We start from the raw sequence: 23,804 nt of genomic DNA, 5'->3' as shown, positions 1-23,804 counted from the left end.
TTACGTTCGATGGTTTGGGTCAGTTTTGTCTGGTTGTTAGGAAATGTTTGTTCACTCCACCAGTGTCCATAACCGAGTGGTAATGATAGAAGGATGGTGATTAGTCATTAGATAGTGCGTATCACGTACCAAAGCCGCCCTCTGTATTCCTGGACGAGATGGCTCCTGTGTAATGTATGGATGAAATAAAGAAAAAAAAGCTCATCAATCATCATCGAACACAAATTTTATCACCAGAAAAAAAGTGTTACTTTAGTATAGAGAAAATATATTTGAAATGGAAAAGGTAATTTCATTTATAATTTTTTTTTCTGAGTGTTTATTCAACCCATTTCCTTTTCGCTTTAAACCCAACGGAACACGATTCTACATGCCTCAAGGCGAATTTCAATTGAGCGAACAGCACCCAATACGATATATAGAGCATATGTGGAATCACTTTTTCGAATACTCCTTCATTTTTCCAATTTTGCTTGTCGCATGAACTTTCGTTGGGAGAAAAAAAAAGTTTCATATTTCAAGTCATTTTAACACAATAGCTACCATATACAATTTTACGCTTACAGTTCTGCTAAAAGTTTCAAAATACATGATCGGTCATTGATATGAAATTTCACGAAGCAACCAACATAAAAGTTCCAAATTTTAATTTTATTTATATTCCATCTAGCATAAGATCTATTCAGCTCATTGAAACATCATTCTTCAATCTACCTATCGATAGATTCTTATTGGAACGAAAATAACAAAAAAAAAAACTCGTTCATCACTCCGAACTTATCCGCCAGCACGTATGCAATCAGCAATGCCCACGCTAGTTACAATGAGCAAGCAAACCATTTGTCATGCGTAAATGCGAAAACAGAATAGAAACAAACGGTATGAGGCATGATGTCGACGCCAACCTCTCTCAGTTTCTATTCTGTTTTCGCAATTTCGCATGACAATTGTCATGACAAATGGTTTGCTTGACATGAGCACTATCCATTTGTGCGCGTCGTTAGTTAAACTATCGACCACGAGGGTATTTACATGCTGATTTCCCCCAGACACCTTGGATTTGAAATCTCTGTTAGGGAATACATGTCGGTGAGAATAAAAGCTCCCCCTACTTTCATGTATCTGCTGCATAGCGTTTTTCAAAGCTGTCTTCGGTACTAAATAAAGCGTTCTTTTTCAGCAACAGTTGTCCGGACATCAGGAAAGGAGGAAGCAGCCGAGAAGCCCCCAACAGCCATTCAGGAAGTTGGTTCGGTCGGATTGGCCACTTTGACCGGCAGTTTTCACTGCCCCTTGCGTGTCCCGCTGTTTGCGCCCGTTTCATCAGCGGCGTTTTCCCTGCCAGTGACGCGCGATTTTGGCGCAATCTTCTTCTCATCAGTCATCAGCAGCTCAGGAGGTGTAAGGTGTGAAAGGGGGTTATTTTCGCTTCGTCGTTTCGAGCCGCTGCGGCTGTTGCCCTGCCGTCGGCGGTGTCCGGTCCCTTCCCCGCTACCCCACTACCATTAGGTGGTGATCTTCGAGGAGGTCCTTCAACACGATCGGTGAGTGACCAAACTTTTCATTTTACCAGGAGTTAGTGAAAGATAGGACGCCCAAAGGGTATAGGTTAGGAAATTTTTATTACATATCCCAAATTAATTTTATATAACAGACATTTAAAAGTGACTTTTCCAAGTGTTTTTAAAACAGTGCTTTTCTGCCCCAAGTGTTTTTCAGCCAAGTAATTGCGGTGTTCGTCCTTGTAACTGCGTTGGCATTGTCCCCCGCCGTTACCGTCCTCCGCCGTTTTCGTCCCCGCTGTTATTGTCCCCCGACGCACAACGTACATAGAATAAGAAAATTTAAAAACTTTTTACCTGGCTGTACCTAGGTATAGCCAGCCTTGAACATGGCTTCCAGCAGCTCCGGCGCCGGAAGGCCAACAAATATATACAATGGTGTTCCCACCACCCACACTTCCCCCAAATGGGCTGATCCCTTTGGCGGAAATTTGCAAATTTTACTGTTAAGAGCAACTGATGGTAATATTCTTCCACCCAACCCCTTCGTTGTATCGAAATCGATCCAAGGTGTGATCGGAGATAAATTTAAAGATGCAAAACCTCAACGCGATGATAAAGGTCGCCTTCAATATGTTCTACAAATACGCAACGTCAAACAGGTTGAACCTTTACTGGGTATGAAGTCGCTAACTGACTCGACCCCAATTGAAATAATTTTTCATCCCACTCTTAATCAACGCAAGTGTGTTGTATCTTGCTGGGATGTTGTTTCCATGCCAGAGGATGTACTTCTTACTGAACTCTCTGAGCAAAAAGTTATCGGTGTCAAAAGAATATTTAGATACGATACAATTAAAAAGGAAAAGGTAGCAACTTCTACCCTAATCCTAACCATCAACGGAACAGTCATTCCCGAAGCGATTAACTTTGGTTTCATTCGCGCACCAACCAGAAACTACTATCCTAGCCCGATGCAATGCTTCGGATGCTATAATTATGGACATACTTTCAAGAAGTGTATGAAGAAAATACAGTTATGCCGTAACTGTGGTGTAGCACACCCAGAACTAAACCAAACCGATAAAGACAAGGCGAAGAATTTTCAATGCAATGCACCTGCCTCATGCGTGAACTGCAAGGGAAATCACTCCTCCACTAGCAGGAAGTGCCCAGCTTGGATCGCCGAGGACAAGATAACGCGAGTTAGGATTGATGAAGGAATCTCCTACAAGGAAGCTAAATCCATTTGTGAAAACAATAATGGTTCTTCCTTCGCTAGTAAATTAAAAGAGCGGCTTGACAATATCCAAAACACAGGATGCCAACAATGCAAGTGCAACTGTACACAAACAAAGTCAGCTCCTATTAAATCGAATAAGACTGTTTCTATTCAGGCCAATAAAAAATCTGAACAGGGATCCAGCATCATACCAATTGACTCTGAGGAAGATTCTGAATCAACTTACTCAAACAAAAGAAAAATCATCTCGAAAACAACAACTTCAGATGAATTCAAATCATCGGAAGATGAACAACCAATTGAGAAGGAATCTTCTAGGAAGAAACCTAAAAATAAGAAATCGACCCCAACCCTACAGAAGACCCAATCCCACCAGAACTACCTATCACAACCCAGCACTTCAACCCAACCAATTGGATCCAATCCACCTACTACCCAACACAAACCCAATCCTACTACCAACAAACCAATTGTTAATGTTTCCAAAAATGATCCGAGACTAAAACTCAAACAATCCAAGGGTGAAAAACCCAACCACAACTAATTTCAACTGATTTCTACTCCACCAATCTCCAATTTATCCTCCACACCTCAGCCCACTTCCCTCCTTCCAATCTTAACATTCAATCCCCCACCTAATCATACACCATCGTCTCGAGACCCTATCCCTAATCGCAAACTTTCCATTCAATGGAACTTGCGTGGGCTTTACAGTTCAATGAACGAAATAAAATTAATGTTAGCGGAAGAGAAACATCTCCCACTAACCCTAGCTTTCCAAGAAACTAAAGTACCGACTGGTACAGACATGAATAGTGCCCTAGGAGGCAAATTCAAATGGTATTTTTGTGACGGACTATCTTCACAACAAGGAGGAACATGCCTCGCTGTCCTAAGTCACCTTTCTCATACTGTGATCCCCATAACATCACCACTACAAATATGTGCAGTCCAACTCAAGGGACCTTTCCAGGTAACCCTTGCTTCAATATACATATCCCTTCAGCACAATATCAATGATTTTGAAGTTGATTTGGTAAATGCTTTCAAACAATTACCACACCCATTTATTATCATGGGTGACTTCAACGCACACCATACTTCCTGGGGAGGAAAAAAATGTGACGCAAGAGGTCATACGATTCTTAGAATCATCCAAAAACTGAACCTCATTATCATCAACGATCATCAACATACCAGACTCGATCCACGTTATGGATCAACGTCTGCCCTCGATCTCACGATCGCATCATGGGAACTGGCACCCAGACTAAATTGGTTTGTTGACAATGACCTCAGAGGAAGTGATCACTTCCCAATTCACATCAGAACATTAACAAGGAATCCCAATATTACTCTTCGCAGAAAATGGAAATACCAATCAGCCAACTGGGAAGGCTTCGAATCTACAATTGACAGCTTACTTCAAGCACACATAAGCTACTCTGTTGATGACTTTACTCAAGCCATTCTCTCCGCTGCAGAAGTAAATATCTACAGAACAAGTGGGAACCCCGGTCGTAAGGCTGTCCCCTGGTGGAATAACGAAGTAGCTCTTGCCATCAAAAAAAGAAGAAAACTGCTTCGTCTTCTCAGACGTCTTCCAGATGGAAACAACAGCAAAAGGATTGCTTTATCCAATTTTCAGGAAGCTAGAGCTAATGCCAGAAAAGCAATAGCCGAAGCAAAAACCCAAAGCTGGACTGAATTTCTTGATGAATTTAATCCTTCAACATCTTCAAAAGAACTATGGAACAAGGTCAACGCTCTCAGTGGCAAGAAAGCTTCTAACTGCTATTCCATTGAGATCAACGGTATTACTACCGAAGACCCTGGTACCATAGCCGAACATCTGGCAGATCATTTCGCCAAATCTTCATCCACTTCGAATTACACCAATGCCTTTAAGAATATCAAAGCCAAAGCAGAACTAGAAGTGTTTCCCTCTGCTACAGGTCAACAGCACGAATACAACAAACCTTTCTCCATGGACGAGCTGCTCTGGGCCCTTAAAAGGTCCAAAGGTAAGTCAGCCGGCCCGGATAATATCGAATACCCGATGATAAGACACCTGCCCCACCATGCGAAAATCCTGCTTTTGCAGATTTTCAACGAGTGCTGGACAAACAGATACTTTCCAGATTCATGGAAAGCTGGCATGGTAATCCCGATCCCCAAAGCAAAGGAGGACAAACGTGATGTGAATAGCTATCGCCCTATCACGCTCCTCAGCTGCTTAGGGAAACTTTTTGAAAGGATGATTAACCGAAGACTGATAACAACCCTCGAAGAACAACAACTACTAGACCCCAGACAACATGCTTACCGTCGAGGAAAAGGCACAAGTACATATTTCTGCCATCTCAACCAATTTCTTCATGACTCCACACAGAAGAGACAACACAATGAACTTGCTTTGCTTGATCTTTCCAAAGCATTCGATACCACCTGGAAGCATAATATCATAGATCAACTCCACCAATGGGGATTCGAAGGGTACCTCTTCGAAATCATTCAAAGTTTCCTCCTCAACCGAAGTTTTCAAGTTTTCTTCGGAGGGTCAATATCTGAAAGCCGAGTTCAAGAAAACGGAGTACCACAGGGCTCTGTTCTTTCGGCAACTCTCTTCTTAATAGCAATGCAATCAGTTTTCGATGTTATTCCACCAAACATCGAAATACTGGCATATGCTGACGATATACTGCTTATGGCCCGAGCATCATTCACTGAACTTGCACGCAGAAGACTCCAGATAGGAATCTCTGCTATCAGCAGCTGGGCAGATTCAATTGGTTTCAAAATTTCAGCACAAAAATCCAATATACTTCATTGCTGCAGTCTAAAAGGTCACAAGAAAAAATTCAAACCATGCAAAATTAATGGTGCACTTGTGAAACGAGTTAAATCAGCTCGAATTCTAGGTGTTACAATAGATAAAAATCTTTCATTCACAGACCACATCAAAAAGACAAAAGCAGATATCAAAAGCCGTATCCGGTTAACGATGGTAATAAGTGGTCGCAGCCGCTTAAGCGCGCGTAAAACCATTTATAAAATCGGTAGAAGTATCGTCTTCACAAAAATGCTATACGGGATTGAACTCTTCAGCAGTGCATCCTGGAAATCAATTGATCATTTAAAACCTTGCTACCATAGCGTAATCAGATATGCCTCAGGAGCCTGTAAGTCCAGCCCAATAAAAGCTTTGCTTGTGGAGGCTGGCCAAGTTCCCTTCGAAATGTTCATCACCAGAGCCTTGGCCAATCGAGCCATCCGAATCTCACAGAAATATCCAAATCTCACATCAACCACCACGAGAGCTAGCAAATGGCTTCAAGACATTTGCAATATCACTCTCCCGGGAGCCGCTCCTCTAACTAGAGAAGGCCCTCGACCATGGTACGACCAAGGACCAAAATTTGACTGGACTATTAAAAACTCTGTTAGAGCTGGTGAAGCCAACAGTATAGTCACAGCTATCTTCAACAATCACATACATAAACAGTTCCCCTTCCATCGCAAAATCTTCACAGATGGATCTGTTGATGGTGATAAAGTAGGATTTGGCATATTTTCCGACAATGCTCAGATAAAATTCCAATTACCATCCATCTGTTCAATTTTCTCAGCAGAAACAGCTGCCCTCCTCGTTGCGATATCACTATGTGATGATAACACGAAAACGGTGATTTTCTCCGATTCCTACAGCTCCCTGCTTGCACTCCAGAGTGGCGAAAATAAGCACCCCTGGACCCAAAGCATTGAAGCTGGAATCAAGGGAAAGGACATCGTTTTCTGTTGGATCCCGGGACACTGCGGAATTCAAGGAAATGAATTAGCTGATCGTCTTGCCAAAGAGGGAAGAAATTCTGAACTATGGACTGATATCCCCCCGTCCGAAGACATCATCAGATGGGTTGATAACAACCTACGATCGTGTTGGGATATAAATTGGAACACCTCTAATGACTTCTTTCTAAGAAAGATAAAGAATACCACCCATCCTTGGATGGACAGTACTAAGCGCCCCATTCAAGTATGCCTGACACGCTTGCGTATCGGACATACTCTCTTAACACATAATTTCTTGATCGCAAATCAACCGCGCTGCACATGGTGCAATGTAAGGCTCACAGTAGAGCATTTGTTAATCAATTGCCCAGTTTTTAACATCTCTAGAACAAAATTTCAGGTTGGAGACAGCATCAGAACTGCATTAGCAAGAGACAACATCGAAGAGGACCGGACCATAAAATTCTTAAAGGATACAGGTTTATTCGACAGAATTTAATAATATAATATCGAAATGAATACACATTAAAAGTATTTTCCTTTTCTGTTCTTTTATTTTCAGCAAAAGATGAGCAGGTTTTTACGCCCATTTTAGAAGCAAGCTCTTCAAGCACACTAAAATGGGCTTTTTCCCTGCTCCAATTGTTTGGTTGTGTTTTTGGCCCCAGAGCCGTGTAGGGTGCGGCGATACGACATACGTCCATAGCGGTTACTAAGACTGAGTCGAGCGAGAATAACGAATTTTGCAATAGTTTTTCTTAGTTTTCCTTTAGTTAAATTTCCCGCCCTCAAGGGCAAGAGACGAATGAACTCTCAGAGTTTAAAGTCTCTCTAATTCAATACCTTCCTACCTTCCTTCCATGTATCTGCCCACACAAGGTGCTACTGACACTCGATCTGAACGGTTATGTTTTTAGCGCCATTCTAAAAGAGAATAATAGAAATACAAGTTTTCTCCTACAATCGGATGCAAAGCTTTTCTCAAAGCTATTTTCGGTCCTAAATATAACGTTTTTTTTTCAGCAACAGTTGTCCGGATACCAGGAAAGGAGGAAGCAGCCGAGAAGCCCCCAACGGCCATTCAGGAAGTTGGTTCGGTCGGATTGGCCACTTTGACCGGCAGTTTTCACTGCCCCTTGCGTGTCCCGCTGTTTGCACCCGTCTCATCTACATCGTTTTCCTGCCAGTGACGCGCGATTTTGGCGCAATTTCTGCTCTTCAGCCATCAGCAACTCAGGCGGTGTGAAAGGAGGTCTTCTTCGCTTCGTCGCTTCGAATCGCTGCGGCGATTGCCCTGCCGTCGGCGGTATCCGGTCCCTTCCCCGCTACCCCACTACCATTAGGTGGTGAATTCGGAGTGGTTCTTCAACACGATCGGTGAGTGACCAAACCTTTCTTTATACCAGGAGCTACTGAGAAATAGGACGCCCAAAGGGTATAGGTTAAACTTTTTTTTTTTACTACATATCCCAAATTGATTTTAATTTAACAGACATTTAAAAGTGATTTTTTCCAAGTGTTTTTAAAAACAGTGTTTTTCCGCCAAGTGATTTCGGTGTTTGTTTCTTGTAACTGCGTTGGCATTGTCCCCCGCCGTTACTGTCCTCCGCCGTTTTCGTCCCCCGTCGCACGTCGTATAGTCTACTTTGGTTCGTGAATATTTTTCCGCGCCTGGCTGTATTTCGATATAGCCAGGCCCCGATCATGGCTTCCAGCAGCTCCGGCGCCGGAAGGCCAACCAATATTTACAGCGGTGTTACCACCACTCGTACCTTGCCCAGATGGGCTGACCCTTTTGGTGGCAATTTACAAATTTTACTTTTGAGAGCCACTGAAGGCAATCTTCTTCCATCGAATCCTTTTACGGTTTCCAAATCGATCCAAGGAGTGATCGTTAAGGAATTCAAAGATGCTAAACCTCAACGCGACGATAAAAATCGCCTTCAATATGCGCTACATCTACGAGATGAAAAACTCGTCCAATTGCTTCTGGGTACAAAGTCGCTGATCGACGAAACACCCATTGAAATTATATACCATCCCACCTTGAACCAACGCAAATGTGTTGTGTCCTGTCGTGACGTTATGTTTTTAAATGGAGATATCCTCCTATCTGAACTAGCCGACCAAAATGTGATCGGTGTTAAGAAAATTTTAAGGTTTGACCCAGTCATGAAGGAAAGAGTTCCTACTTCTACCATGATCCTTACCATAAACGGAACAGTGATCCCTGAAGCAATTAACTTCGGATTCCTCCGTGCGCCAACCAGAAATTTTTATCCAAACCCGATGCAATGCTTCGGATGCTTCGCTTTCGGCCACACTTCCAAAAAGTGCGCTAAAAAAATCCAACATTGTCGCAACTGTGGTGTAGCCCACCCCGAACTTAACACAAATACTAATGATAAAGACAAAATCAAAAATTTTATTTGCAATGCACCTGCCTCTTGTGTGAACTGCAAGGGAAATCACGCCTCAACCAGTAGGAAGTGCCTAGCGTGGATCGCAGAGGATAACATCACCAGAGTCCGAATTGACCAAGGTGTGTCTTACAAGGAAGCTAAATCCATTTTTGAGAACAAAAATGGTCCTTCCTTTGCAAGTAAGCTGCAAGAAAGACTAGAGAAAATTCAGAATACTGGTTGTTCTCAATGCAAGTGCAACTGCACTCAGGCTAAGCCAATTTCTTCCGTAAAAGCAGTTCCAATCCCGTCCAGTAATCCACAGGAATCGGAACTCAGCACCTCCTCGTCAGATTCAGAATCCGACCCAGACATTTCAATGGAAATTGAAACAACCCCCTCCAACAAGAGGAAAAATACCAACAAAAGATCAACCTCAGATGAATTCAAATCATCAGAAGAGGAAATTTTTCGAGGAAAAGAATCCAATAGGAAGAAATCCAAGAACCAAAAATACAACTCAACCCAACCATCCAACGAACCCAAACCATCCACTTCCCTCCAACCATCCACTTCCCCCCAACCATCCACTTCATTCCAACCAACCACCGCATCCAAAACTAAAACCTCCAACCAATCCAACCATTCAAACAAACCCACCCCACTTGGCAACAAACCAACTGCCAACGTTTCCAAAAATGATCCTAGACTGAAGAACAAATCCGGTAAATCTACCCATTCCTAATCTCATACCCTTCTCCCATCTTCGAACCCCCATTTACTTACCTCAGCCCACTTACCTTGTTCTCTTTTTTAAAATTCTCTCCTCTAGCTAGTAACAGCAACCCTTCGTCCTGTAACCAAACACCCAACCGAAAACTTGCTATTCAATGGAACTTGCGTGGTCTATCCACTTCCATGAACGAAATTAAGCTAATGTTAGCTGAGGAACAACATCTCCCACTAGCACTGGCTTTTCAAGAAGCTAAAAAAATCAACGTATCGCTCTTAGAGCGGGCGTTTAGCGGCAAATTTTCATGGTATTTTAAGGAAGGGCCATCCTCGGGGCTTTTTGGAGCCTGCCTCGCTGTCCTGAGGGACCTTCCTCATACCGTCATCCCCATAACATCATCATTACAAATATGTGCGATACAACTGAAGGGACCTCTACAGGTAACCCTTGCTTCCATTTATATTCCCCCATTGCACAGTAATGACATTGAAACGCAACTTACGGATGCCATCAAACAGTTACCGCACCCATTCGTCCTGATGGGTGACTTTAACGCCTCCCACTCTTCATGGGGAGGAAACAAATGTGACAAAAGAGGTAAAACAATTTTGGGAATCGTCCAAAAGCTAAACCTCATCATACTTAACGATCACCGTCATACCAGGATAGATATCCATCGCGGATCATCATCGGCCATTGACATCACGATTGCTTCCTGGGATCTCGCCCCCAGGTTGAGCTGGACCGTTGATAGTGACCTCAGAGGTACTGATCATTTCCCCATCCACATCCGAACCCTGTCAAGAAACCCAAACAATCGTTTGCGCAGGAAGTGGATATACCAGTCGGCCGACTGGGAAGGCTTCGAATCCACAATCAACAGTTTACTTTCTGAACATGAAAGCTGCTCCGTGGAAGAATTTACCCACGCAATCGTTTTGGCGGCTGAACAAAATATCCACCGTACCAGTGGGAAACCCGGCCGAAAGGCTGTCCCATGGTGGAACGATGCAGTTGCACAGGCCATCAAAAGGAGAAGAAAATTCCTCCTACGACGCCTTCCTGATGGAAGCGCTTGCAAAATGATTGCCCTAACCAACTTCCAAACGGCTAGAGCTCTAGCCAGGAAGGTAATAACCGAAGCCAAGCAAAACAGTTGGATGGAATTTCTTGATGGCATCAACCCTAATACTTCGTCATCTGAACTTTGGAACAAGGTCAACTCTCTTAGTGGCAAGAAAGCTTCAAATTGCTATTCCTTCGAGATTAATGGCACCTTCACCGAAGATCCAGGCATCATAGCCGACCACCTAGCCGAACACTTTGCCACTATTTCAGCCACCTCCAACTACACTAACGAATTCAAGGCTATTAAGGCGGAGGCGGAACTTAAAGTTTTTCCTCCTGCTTCGGAACAGGTCCACAAATCAAACGATAAATTCTCTTTGGACGAGTTGTTATGGGCAATAAAAATATCCAAAAGCAAATCAGCTGGCCCAGACGGAATCGAATATCCGATGATCAAGCATCTACCTCTTCATGCAAAAATTCTACTCCTTCAGATATACAACGAATGTTGGGCTAACAGCTATTTCCCAAATACATGGAAAACGGGCTTGGTAATACCTATCCCAAAGGTGAAGGAGAGTAAACGGACCGCGAACAACTTCCGTCCCATAACCCTTCTCAACTGCTTAGGGAAAGTCTTCGAAAGAATGATCAATCGAAGACTTAGGACGGCCCTTGAAGAATGCCAACTATTAGACCCCAGACAGCATGGCTTCCGCCGAGGTAAAGGTACGGGCACCTACTTCAGTCAACTCGATCATTTCCTTCAAGAAACTATCGAAAAGGGGCCAACACAGCGAAATCGCTTCCCTTGATCTAGCCAAAGCCTACGATACCACATGGCGCCATAACATTATCGATCAACTCCACCGATGGGGTTTTGAAGGCTCCCTCTTCAACATTCTTCGCTGTTTCCTCACCAATCGAGGTTTTCAAGTTTACTTCGGAGGAGTACTTTCGGATCACCGTTGCCTAGAAAACGGAGTACCACAAGGTTCGGTTCTATCAGTTTCCCTCTTCCTCGTTGCTATGCAGTCGGTTCTAGAGGTTATCCCTAAAAACACCGAGGTACTGGCCTATGCAGACGATCTACTGCTGATGGCAAGAAATGTTTTCCCAGAAATGGCCCGCAGAAGACTGCAGGAAGGAATCTCGGCTGTTAGTAACTGGGCAAATTCCATTGGGTTTAAGTTTTCTGCAGAGAAGTCCAATATAATGCACTGCTGCAAATGTAAAGGTCATAGGAAAAGGTTTAGAACATGTCTAATCAATGGCAGGCCTATTAAGAGAGTCAGCTCAGCCCGAATTTTTGGAGTGCTAGTTGACAGTAAACTATCCTTCGGACATAACCTCAGAAATGCTAAAGCTAGTATGAAGTGCCGCCTGCGGCTGGTGAAAGCTTTAGGTGGCCGATGCCGCTTGAGTTCTCGTAAAACCATCTGCAACATAGGCAAAAGCATTATCTTCTCTAAAATTCGTTACGGCATCGAACTTTTCAGCCGTGCCTCTTGGGCTCACTTGAATTACCTGTCTACCATAATGTGATTAGATATGCATCAGGAGCCCTTCAGACCAGCCCAATAAACGCTCTGCTTGTGGAGGCTGGCGTAGTTCCTTTCGAACACTTCCTCACAAATATCCTAGCCACTAAAGCCATCCGGACGTCCGAGAAATACCCGGATCTTCTATCCAATTACTCCAGAGCCAACATTTGACTGCAAAATATTAACCAAGTCACCCTCCCGACTATTGCCCCATTAAGCAGAGTCGGTCAACGCCCATGGCATGCACATCCGCCAAAGATAGACTGGTCAATCAAAAATGCTGTTAGGGCTGGGGAAGCCAGCAGCATTGTCACGGCCTGTTTTAATAACCACCTACATAACAAGTATCACACCCACCACAAAATCTTCACAGATGGGTCTTTTGATGGAAACCTAACAGGGTTTGGAGTTTTTGCCAATAACACGGAGCTAAAATTCCAACTGCCTTCCATATGTTCGGTATACTCCGCCGAAATTGCCGCTCTCCTTGTCGCTCTCCTTGTGATAACGACAGTAAAGTGGTGATCTTCTCGGATTCCTATAGTGCATTACGGGCGCTACAAAGCGACGATAGTAAACACCCTTGGATTCAAAGCATTGAGGAAAAAATTACAGGGAAGGACATCACTTTCTGCTGGGTCCCAGGGCACTGCGGAATCCAGGGTAATAAACAGGCTGATCGTCTCGCCAAGGAGGGTAGGCTCTCCGAACTATGGACCACCTCCCACCCAGCAAATGACACCATCAAATGGGTCATGCAATCCCTCAGATTGAGCTGGGAGAACAGTTGGTTTTTTTCCCGGACCTCTTCTTAAGAAGGATCAAGAATACTACCCTTCCCTGGAAGGATAGTATTCTCCGATCTACTCAAGTATGTCTGACACGTTTACGTATCGGGCATACATCTTTAACACACAAATTTATCATGCGTAGATTGGAACCAACACTATGTGAGTCGTGCCATGTAAGACTCACGGTGGAACACATATTAATCACATGCCCTAAATTTAATGCTTCAAGAATAAAGTTTCAGGCTGCAGACACCATAAGGACAGCACTATCGGACGACGCCGTCGAGCAAAAAAGGACCATCGAGTTCCTAAAGGATACAGGTTTATTCGATCAGATCTAATGTCAAATTATTAAATCTACCTATACTGATAAAACTACGTTTGTTTTCTCTTCTAATTTCAGCAAAAGATGAGCAGGTTTTTTACGCCCTTTTTAGAAGCGAGCTCGTCAAGCACACTAAAAGGGGCTTTTTCCCTGCTCCATTTGTTTGGTTGTGTTTTTGACCCCAGAGCCGTGTAGGGTGCGGCAACACGACATACATCCATAGCGGTTGCTAGTACTGGGTCGAGCGAGAATAATGAATTTTGCAGTAATTTTTTCTTAGTTTTCCTTTCTATCAAATTTCCCGCCCTCAAGGGCAAGAGACGAATGAACTCTCAGAGTTTAAAGTCTCTCTAATTCATTACCGATAACCGATTACCCGTTCGTTCACCATTCTTTGTGTGGACACCGACTGGACAACATCGTTGCTGGACGAGCTGGACGGCGAGGGATCGAGTGCCTTTCTCAAGGCAAGAGGGCGGAGGTGGTAGCGCTGGAGTAGAGTAGAGTAGAGTTTTCAAAGGGCCTTTCTCAAGGCTAGAGACGAATGAACTGCAAAAGTTTAAAGTCTCTATAATACAATACCTTCCTTCCTTCCCGTTCGTTGATCGTTCCGTACGGAATTAGTGCGAAGGCAGTCAGTTCAATTTGTTGAAAGGAATAACACTGGTTAGCTTCCGTTCGTGGCTCGTTCCGTAGGGAATTAGTGCGAAGGCAGTTAATTCAGTTTGTTCCAGGAACAAGGGTAATTCACTCGACACTTTTTCTTACTTCAGCCCAGTAAAGTGCCCATCCAGATTCACATGGTTGATTCCTTCGCATCAATCGAGTTTGCGTATTGGGCATCTTTTACAAAAAGTGAGATGCTTGTTCACATTGGGCAACGTACACACAAAAATATAATGCTAGTAATTAATTAAAAGCTAGGATAATAAGGCTAAACTGGAGAACTGTCAACGCTTGAGAAGGGCACATAATGTTTTTATATAGCTAATGGTTAGGTTATAGACAGGACAGGAATTTTTCACTCCAAACAATGTAATCGGGTATGTTTTTATTTAAATTTCTATTTTTTATTCAAACTTTAGTCGTCCAACCATTTGATGGTTCAGCAGATGGTCCTCAAAGCCATTGTTTTGTTTTCGCCCGGTTCAGTAGTTTCTATTTCTATATCTTCAATTCCTACGTAGACATCTTCAAATGCTTTTCTAAATCTTCAAGGTCTGGTCCTGGAACATCAGATTTGATGTGTTATTCTTGGCATATATTACTCAAGAAAGGGAAATAGAGTGTTCTGGTGTCCGAATTAATCTGAGTGAATACAGGTGTTTCAGTTTTGTTATTTACGCCACGTCGGAAAGTGCTCCGGCTGCACCCTACGCCAATCTACACTATCGACCGCTGAAAGTACCACACCCATTCACATGCGAGGGATCTCACGCGACTATTGTGCAATGAAGCCTGATTTACAAACACATATAAAAACACAAAGAAAGTCAAAAAACATCAGGAAACAATCGAAATAGCTAACTCCTTAAACTACATTGAAACTACTTCTTAAAACTAGTGAAAATATATACAATTTATCTTATTATCTATCTTATTTGCTATACTAAGAGAAATATGCGAAATAGTAAATAAGTTTGATTATTAACCTATGAATGAACTTAAACTTCAAAATAGCAATCTAAAATCTATCAACTCTAGTGTTGATACTAGCATACCGCCATCTTTTCTGCATTTCGGAAAAATAGGTGAGAAAATAACTTAAAACTAAAGCATAATCCTAAACGTAATTTATGATATATTCCTACAACTAAACAGATATACAAACAAGTTCTTCTGTACCGAAACCACTCACAAAATCACAAAACGCACATTTGTATACAAGGTTAATACAGCGAAAAACACTAAAAGTAAATTTGAAATTATGATTAATTAGCCTAGCTTAACTATCTTAATTTATACACAGGAATTTTATAACTTCTGTTCATTGAAATAAACCACGTAGAGATAGAAGTTCATCGAATGTTGTTTCATTGTCGCTGTGATCAACAAGTTTGTTTTGCTCAATTCAACAATCAATAGCAAAACATAGTTAAAAAACGGTAAAATAGGATTCTAGTCGTAGTTGAATCTGTTTCGGTTATGTTTAACGACGAATTCCGGCGAGAGCGGGCGAATTCGGCATTTTCAATGGTTCGAGCTTCAATATTTCCTGAACTGATTTAATTCCTTCTTTTCGCTTGAGGCTGTGCATTTTCAATTCATTTGAAAAATAAACATTCGAAGAAAATGAGTTTTCACGACAGTATGAGTGCACTTTTGGAATTTACATTCTCTTTGTAAGAAAAAGATAAACGTAATTTATCGTAACACTATATAAATGAATTAGGTGAGATGAGAAAAAATATTACTAATCTCAAGTCATTATTGCAACGTCATTTTGAAAAAAATCTGTAAATTCTGTATGATACCCGAAAACATTGTAATATGTATCTACAGATTCTTGGTTTAAAAAAGTCTAAACAATCTGTAGAAATACAGATTATTATGTAGATATGGTAACCCTGTTCGATCTATCGGTGCTTGCTTGCTGGCTACTGTTAAACCCATTTAAACACGTGCTTTATTATCTTGGTTCAGGAAACACATCTCATTCGGTCAAAGAATCAAAGCCAGCTGCTCAAGCATAAAGGGGCCCGTGAGTTTATTTAGGAATAGAAACGAAATTTTGTTACGTAACGATCACGGCTAAGCACCCACCGCCCCCCCTTTGTCATATTAAGTAACGCAACCTCGATCTCCCCTCCCCCCTACTCGCTTTACGTAATTTGTGCAGGACGGCTAACTTTTCCTAACTTTCTAAATCTAATCAAATATCGAAAAATCCTTTTAGGACAACATTCCTGAGGGCATAAGATTCCCAAAAATGCAAAAATAAAAAATTGGATTTTTTCTACCTTCCTGACTGGGGTCTCCCTTTATGAGTATATTTCTTCCGTACCACTGTTCACATTCTTTGTGTGGACACCGACTGGACAACATCGTTGCTGGATGAGCTGGACGGCGAGGGATCGAGTGCCTTTCTCAAGGCAAGAGGGTGGAGGTGGTAGCGCTGGAGTAGAGTAGAGTAGAGTTTTCAAAGGGCCTTTCTCAAGGCTAGAGACGAATGAACTGCAAAAGTTTAAAGTCTCTATAATTAAAGTGACCAGATGGTCAGAGGTCTAACGCGGGACACAAATAACAAAACGTTATGTATATACGTTATGTGAACATATACGATAGATTAGCGAGTGATATGTATTATTTATTTCTAAGTATCGGCACTCAGTTGTGATTTTTCGGTGGTTTAGATTTTGTATACGCCTGAAAATCACTCGCCCAATCAGAGCATTTACGCCTGGCAAGCACGATTCGAATTCTACAATTTTCTTTGAAAAAAAAATTACGAATATTACCGAATGGAATGCTCGAGAATTCCATTCCATTTTTCATCGATTTTAGTGTTAACGTATGCATTCAAAAAAAGTGGACTAATTTCGGATGACGATGAAAGATAATTTAATGGTACAAATTTTTCTCAAATCTTACGTTTATTAAGCCTACTACAAAAATGATTCAAGGCTGTTGATTCGCAGCAGCACTGTCAAGCAGCTTGATGATTTTTTCATACTGCAAGCTCCACCCCACAGCGAAGGAGTTGGACATCCTGAGGCACTTTGTGTCCGCCAGATATAGCTGATCTAGTATTCACAACATCATCTCCCTGCTGCTCCTTAAGCCGGGAGATCGAAGCAACCGGCCAAACGATGAAGGAGAATCTGGCCAAACTGGACATTTTTATGTGGAAGCGTCAGACGAGACCGGCCGTATCTGAGCAGCAGGCAATCACTCAGAAGGAGTAGCTTGAGGTGCTGGTGAAAAACTTCTTTCCGGCGATAGAAGTTTCCGTGCTTATAATGAAAGACGAGACGTACTTGAAGCTAACGAATGGCAGGGGATCGGGATCTTTACGTTCTCCAAGTAAGCGATGACTTCGAATATATCATCCACATCAAGTTCTCGAAGAAGGTCCTTCTCTGACAGATGTGAAAGGAATGTCCAAGCCGCTCTTCTTTCGAGTCATATGGTGAACGGGGAGATATATAGTACGAAGTTATTGCCGGAAGTTGCGAAGGTGGTTGTGTTCTTTATGCCGAACCTGGGATCAACCCATTATGCCAAAAGATCACTAGAGGATGGAACGGCTGGAGATAAACATTATCGCGAAGACCGTCAACCTTCTCAACACTTCCCAGCTGCGACCGTTTAAAACTTTTGGGCAAATGGCCAAAATGGAGAGACAGTCGACCACCAAAGCCACGAAAATGTAAAAGAAAGCGCGCCGACATACATCTTTTCATCGGCCATGGTTGAGGTCCGGCCAACTTCCGTAAGACCGCCCAGCGCTTCATTCACGATACTTCATCAAACAACCTTCCCTCTTCCTGTCGAGTATACACTAGTTCTTCCGGCTTATTTAAAACGTTAAGCCCTGACCGAGCTAGGGGACCAACGATGATCTTTTCGTCTGGCTCGCGTTGGTCCCAGGGGCTAGACATCAATTGAATATACCCAAAATCAAAATCAATATGGCGTGTTTACCAACATATCATTTGCGAGGATAGAAATCGTTGAAATCACGGAGATAGTGCTGCTTTATTCCTAACTGCATGAGCGATTTTCATATTTCGGTTTGGAGGTGGAGGTGTTCACATTTAACATGGAGTTTAAAGTTAGCCACTATTCGACTATATAACCGGACCGAGCTGTAACCAACAGTAATTGACAGAACCAAAATATCTATCCTGGATTCCTCGAGTCGAGAAAGACGCACCACGCTAGATATGAGGTACAGACTAGGGGGGCGTTGCTGATTAAGGGTCAGCTGCATCCCAAAAGGAAGTATCCCGTGTCGGGCACACGTACAGAGCATTGGAGACAGCAACATCCGAATTACGAAAACACTTGTAATACTAACCTCGAGCCAACCGCGAGTAATCGGTTACATATTACTAACATGGATAATAAGAAAAATTGTCAAAGTATTGAACTCCCGGCCCCGTGAGGCTAACGCCATATGAGCCTTGATAAAAATATATATTTTGGAAAAAAAAAGAACCAAAATGTCAGTGAACCGCAGCAATATTGGGTACACTGGCAATATGAGGGATTTGATGGTTTAGTCATACCCCTGGTTGGTCCCTGCGGATCAATAGGGGACTATTATAAAAATCATTTTCCATTTTTGTTGCTGTCGCATCCAGTTGACACTCTCTAAACAAAAAGCCCACCGTCGGTGCGATGAAACCAGCTCAACGTATTAGTCTTAGGATGCATTAGAAGCGCTCTTAAATAGTCTGCCAAATAAAAGTTTTTTTGAGGTTCATCCATTTAAGAAAATCAACATGATCAAATTGTGATATTGAAATATACTGATATCGCGGGACATTTTCGTTTCTTTTGCCAAATGCGGGACGTTTCGCGGGACGTAATCTTACGCGGGACATTTTGTTGAAATGCGGGACGTCTGGTCACGTTACTATAATACAATACCTTCCTTCCACTGTTCAGTTGTATTGGAACAGCTGAATCAATAACCCATAATCGAACAATGTATGAAATAACATCTGAAGAAACTTGTTTGACAATAGAATCACTGGAAATGACATTCTATCGAAAGAGTTTTTTTGAAGACTTCTGACATGATCTATCGCAGTATGAACATTAAAATTATAAAAATATTTTAAATGAATCTAATCGAGATACTATTCAAAAAAATTGTTGAAAAATTCCACAGCACACCACCACTGCTTTTCTTACATGTGTTTTGTTTTATCTTCGATTTTTGCATATTGCCTATCTTTAGCCACAAAAAAAACTAGAATCGAATATACGTAACCCGCGTAAATTCGAAAGTCGCGTAACTTTTTGAACAGACCTCGTATACTTCACTCACCAATTTTGAGATTACAAACAACTCTACAGATTCAAAGGCGAATTCATCATCGAACCGGTTCGTTGTTGTCTCCAGCAATCGGATAACGCAAATTTCTCCAAATTATTTCGTTGGCAAGTTAGAAATTGAAAAAGATCAGCATTGTGTAGTTAATCATGCTATGAATGAAAGTTGTTGGATTCAATGTAATCGAATCGGCTTACACGATAGGATATTGAATCAATTCGACTTCAATCACGCTTCGACAAAGCTCATCTAGCGATAAGAAGGAAATCTAAAAAAGTTATTGTAAAATTAGATGTTTATGACTATGTTCAAATCTATGAGCAGTGTTCAAAAGCAAGCATAATTTTTTTTTAATTTTGGAAAAAAAATGCGAGTTCTTGAACACTGCTTCAACCTCAGGAAAACTATTGACATGGTGATATCCACATTCGAATTCATGAGAAATGACTTACTAATTGTTTGCTAAATTTATTCATACGTGTGCTTAACCTGGTGAAAATATATGCTATTAAAACACACGTGTTGCAAGGTTTAGAAACTTAAATTTTTATTTTTTGTTTCATAACCGATTTAACTAGCTCTCTCCTCCCTCTTGGCAGCGAACAGGTGCTTCGGAACAGTTCCTTCAGTATGCTGCCCCTCCAAACTAGGCAATATAATCTTTTTCGACAGCTTTCGTCTCTCCTCGGCTGCGGCCGCGAACGAAGCGCCAACGATGAATGGATTGAAAGGTTTTGGCTCCACTTTCGGACTGTTACCTCGATGATCCTCAGGCAGGGGTGGAGCAGAAGGTACAATGCTATCCGTCCCCGATGACGGTCGGGTAATTTTGTCGACACTTCCTGAGCTGTTATTCAGCGACTCTGTCGAATCAACCTTCGGTGGACTCGCAGAAATTGATATATCCAGTGAGGGATGTCCCGAGTCGACCAAAGTGTCGTTACCATAGTTATTGTTTCCGTCATTGCCGTTGTAGCTGCGATTGCCATGCGTGTTGTGATTAATGGCCAAACTTTGCGGGGCACTATCGGGTGGACTGTAGATAGTGCGTTGATTGTCCTCAATCGCTGTCGAGTCTCCACTGATTGCTGGCCGTTGTCTCGCAAAACTATGATTGTTAGGGTAGTGGTTTGGTTGGTTGACGGATTTAGCGCTTGCTGGAAATGACACATAGCTGACTGGAGATGACGTACTATTGTAGACATCCCGCTCGCGTAAATATTGGTCATATATTCCATTGAGTGTAGCAGTGTTCCTAAAATGTAAAATACCAAGAATAAATATGTCTCCAGTTCATATTGTATTTTATCGAAACATTACCCTGATAGTGGAATAATTATTCCAGCATCTGGCGGGGCTGGTTCATATGTATGTCTAGGATAGTTTGCCCCGTCATCGATGGTTGAAATGCCAACATGATTGGTTCTCACATGGTACGGAAAACTCTTGTTCGCTCTTGAAGGCCAAGTTAACCATAGGAATACGGAATGACCACAAAATGCCACCAAACCCAAAGCTCCATGCATAACACTTTCTCTCACCCAAGGATCGAGCACATTGACACCCACGACCGTCAATATTGGACCGCTCATTATCCAGATAGAACCCAATAGACTGAAAGGGTAATAAAAGGGTCCCTTCTCGGTGAACTTCCGAATAGTGGCGGCACACGAGTAGATGAAGAAACACCAACTGACACAGCGAAGTCCGGCGAGACCAAATCCTGCTGGGGACTCGTACAAATTTAATACTTCTCCTGGGTCAAAAGCTTCCAATTGATACAAATACAATGAAATGTAAACAATTACGTATAAATTTGTGAACACGGTAATCTTCACCGTGGCACACGTCTTCAAACGAGCACGAGTGATTGTATATCCTTTGGCCATCAGTAACAACAGAAGGAGGAATGTTATCTCACTTGCACTGGTGAAGAATCCTCCGAATGTCGTGAAAGGACCGATTCCAGAAATGGCGTACTTAGCCCAAGTAACACTTAGCAGCAGAAATCCAAACCACTGTAACAACACACTCAGGGCGAACAATCGGTAGGTACAGTGATACAAATGACGAGTTTTCAGTTCAACCGCACAAAGAAACACGGCAAGCAATAGTAAGGTATAGGCGATTGATTCTACCAGCAGAAGGGGTGGAATATCTGAAAACCAAAATGGAAAACGCATTGAATCAACTCATTCATTAATATTACGATTTCATCCTTGAATACCCACATATTTCATCGGCAGAAAAATGTTCGTTCCAGAAATCTCCTGGAGCACCATTGGTCATTTTGAATCTGTACCAAACATCCAATCCTTTGTTACTACCACAGTTAGAAATTGCAATATACCACCACCTGGAATGGTAATGAATTAAATACGCATCCAAATTATCACCGCAGGACATACCTTTGTCGAGAACTTGTGAACGTTCCATGATTAGAACAACTAACAATCAATTTATTTTCAAATTTCGCTGATCGCCTGATTCTGGTCTTATTCATTCCTTCCTCGAAATCCTGAAAAAGTTCCTCTACAAACACCTTATAATCGGTACCGTTTTCCAAACTATTAATGGTTTGAATCACAACACCACCCCCATCTACGGTGCTTCCATTAGTTTCTACTGTCGAGAAATCAATCTCGGTTATGTTGAACTCATAACTCTCAGTTGCTGCACTCGTTTCAGTGGTGCTTGTTTTCAAGAAGTGGTCATACGTAAATCCATCATCATCCTCTTTAGGCGATGTTCGTCCGGTACTGCCATCTGGCGGAGCTGGTCGTTTCACTACACTTCCGCCATCCTTCGAGCCTTGGGTCAGCAGAGTGCAGCCAGAGTAAACATGGTTCCTGGGTGACAGTGGAACGATCTGATTATCCACCACACTCAGAACGGATAGTTTCTCGTTACAAGTCTACGGGAAGACAATTTCGTTAGTAACCATAGCTTTGTTTCCGAGGTGCACTCATACCAACGGGTTATCGGTTTTATACACTGCGGGCCATTGCGTTTTGTCGTCATAGTAGAGCAAAAGTTTCAACTCGCCGTAGCGTTTTTCATACTCGATCTCGTATTGATATCTCCCGTGGTTGGACAGAAAGCAGAATCTCGCTAGGAATGCCCAATCCTTAAAATAAAAACCACAACGATAGACAATCACTTATTCAAATGAAACAGTGGAAAAAATCACATTCGATCGACACAAATCGAGTTTTTGGTACTTACAGCACTCGTTTTCAAGTGTCCCTCAACATACTTTGCTACAATTCCTTTCGATAACCAAAGCAGGCTGAGGAGAGTTAAAGTGCGCATAATTTTTCTCTATCAAAAATTGCTAAATATCAAGACAAATAATCACGATTCACTAAAAAGATTACTGAATATACTCTCTTCACTTAGTTCGCTAGACCACTGATGGGAAGGAGTGATTTGTTTGCCTGTTTCGGCGAAACCGTTGTTAGGGACACGTTGCATTATTTATCCTTGTGTAATGAAACTAGGACGGCATTGACCGTCGGTACGAACCGAATGGGTTCGGGGGATGGACGAGGAAAGGAGGTTTACATTGGATTCGGCAGTAATTTGCATATGTTTGTTTTTATAAACAGAATAGTTTGAAGAAGATTGTTTAGCATCCGTTACTATAAAAGTGTTTTATAGGGAAATAATGAGGTTATAAATACTAACATTGGAAATATTCCTACAACTACACGATATTTCTCATCTATAGAACCACAATTTCGCTTGAGTTAGTAAGTGCGTGAAGTGTCGGCCAACACGTCTGTTCTCAATCAGATTACCTTCATCCATTAATCCATTAACCTCGATTGGATTTTGATCTGTTGAGCAGGCTGCCCGGTTCAGAATCTGAAACTACTGTTAAATGAACTAATGGGGAGAAAATCAATCTGGGAGAGAATTATTAACTTGCTCCAAATCATGCGAAATTGGCGTTGATTTAGTGAAGAAGTGATAAACTTACATCCGGTTCTATAGCTATGAACAACCTTTATTTCGTTTTTATGAATGTTTCGTGTTTATACTGTGAATCAGTTATCCAATCGTCAGAACAAACAAATTATAAACGACGCTTGAAAGCTGAAGAAACAATAGTTTGTACGTTTTAATTCACGTACGTTGTTGTAACTATAATTCTCTAATATCTATTCACAAATTCAGTGTAGAGTCTTCGGAACCCTGGTCATTCGATATGAGTTAACCTAGATTATGTTATTGATATGAAATGTACTATAAATAGTTGTATAAACTTCAACTAACAGCGCTCTATTGAATTTGATTTCGTGATTTCCACTCGCACGCCGATTTCTGCCACAACTTTTTCCTAACAAAACTTTTCGTAGGGGAGATGGGGGTACGACGGACATGTTAAGGAAAACTTC

The 23,804-nt window shown here is 42.0% G+C and overlaps 1 protein-coding gene across 2 annotated transcripts; it reads right to left on the bottom strand.

The window, feature by feature from the left end:
* Nucleotides 1-19,892: 19,892 nt before the first annotated feature.
* LOC129769110 (transmembrane protein 145-like) lies at nt 19,893-23,622 on the bottom strand. Of its 2 annotated transcripts, XM_055771146.1 has the most exons (7): nt 23,387-23,622; nt 22,630-22,768; nt 22,376-22,531; nt 21,813-22,318; nt 21,636-21,760; nt 20,725-21,562; nt 19,893-20,659 (listed from the first exon to the last, which is right to left on the bottom strand). In XM_055771146.1, the coding sequence occupies exons 2-7, from the start codon at nt 22,714-22,716 to the stop codon at nt 19,975-19,977; spliced, it is 2,397 nt and encodes a 798-aa protein (XP_055627121.1). In that variant the 5' UTR covers nt 22,717-22,768; nt 23,387-23,622; the 3' UTR covers nt 19,893-19,974. The 2 variants fall into 2 exon arrangements, with proteins under 2 accessions (XP_055627121.1, XP_055627120.1); XM_055771145.1 differs by lacking the exon at nt 23,387-23,622 and having other exon boundaries at nt 22,630-22,794.
* Between the last annotated feature and the right edge of the window lie 182 nt (nt 23,623-23,804).

The sequence above is a fragment of the Toxorhynchites rutilus genome, chromosome 2, assembly GCF_029784135.1.
Source record: "Toxorhynchites rutilus septentrionalis strain SRP chromosome 2, ASM2978413v1, whole genome shotgun sequence".
Lineage (NCBI taxonomy): Eukaryota > Metazoa > Arthropoda > Insecta > Diptera > Culicidae > Toxorhynchites > Toxorhynchites rutilus.
This window is presented reverse-complemented; position numbering and strand designations above follow the sequence as displayed.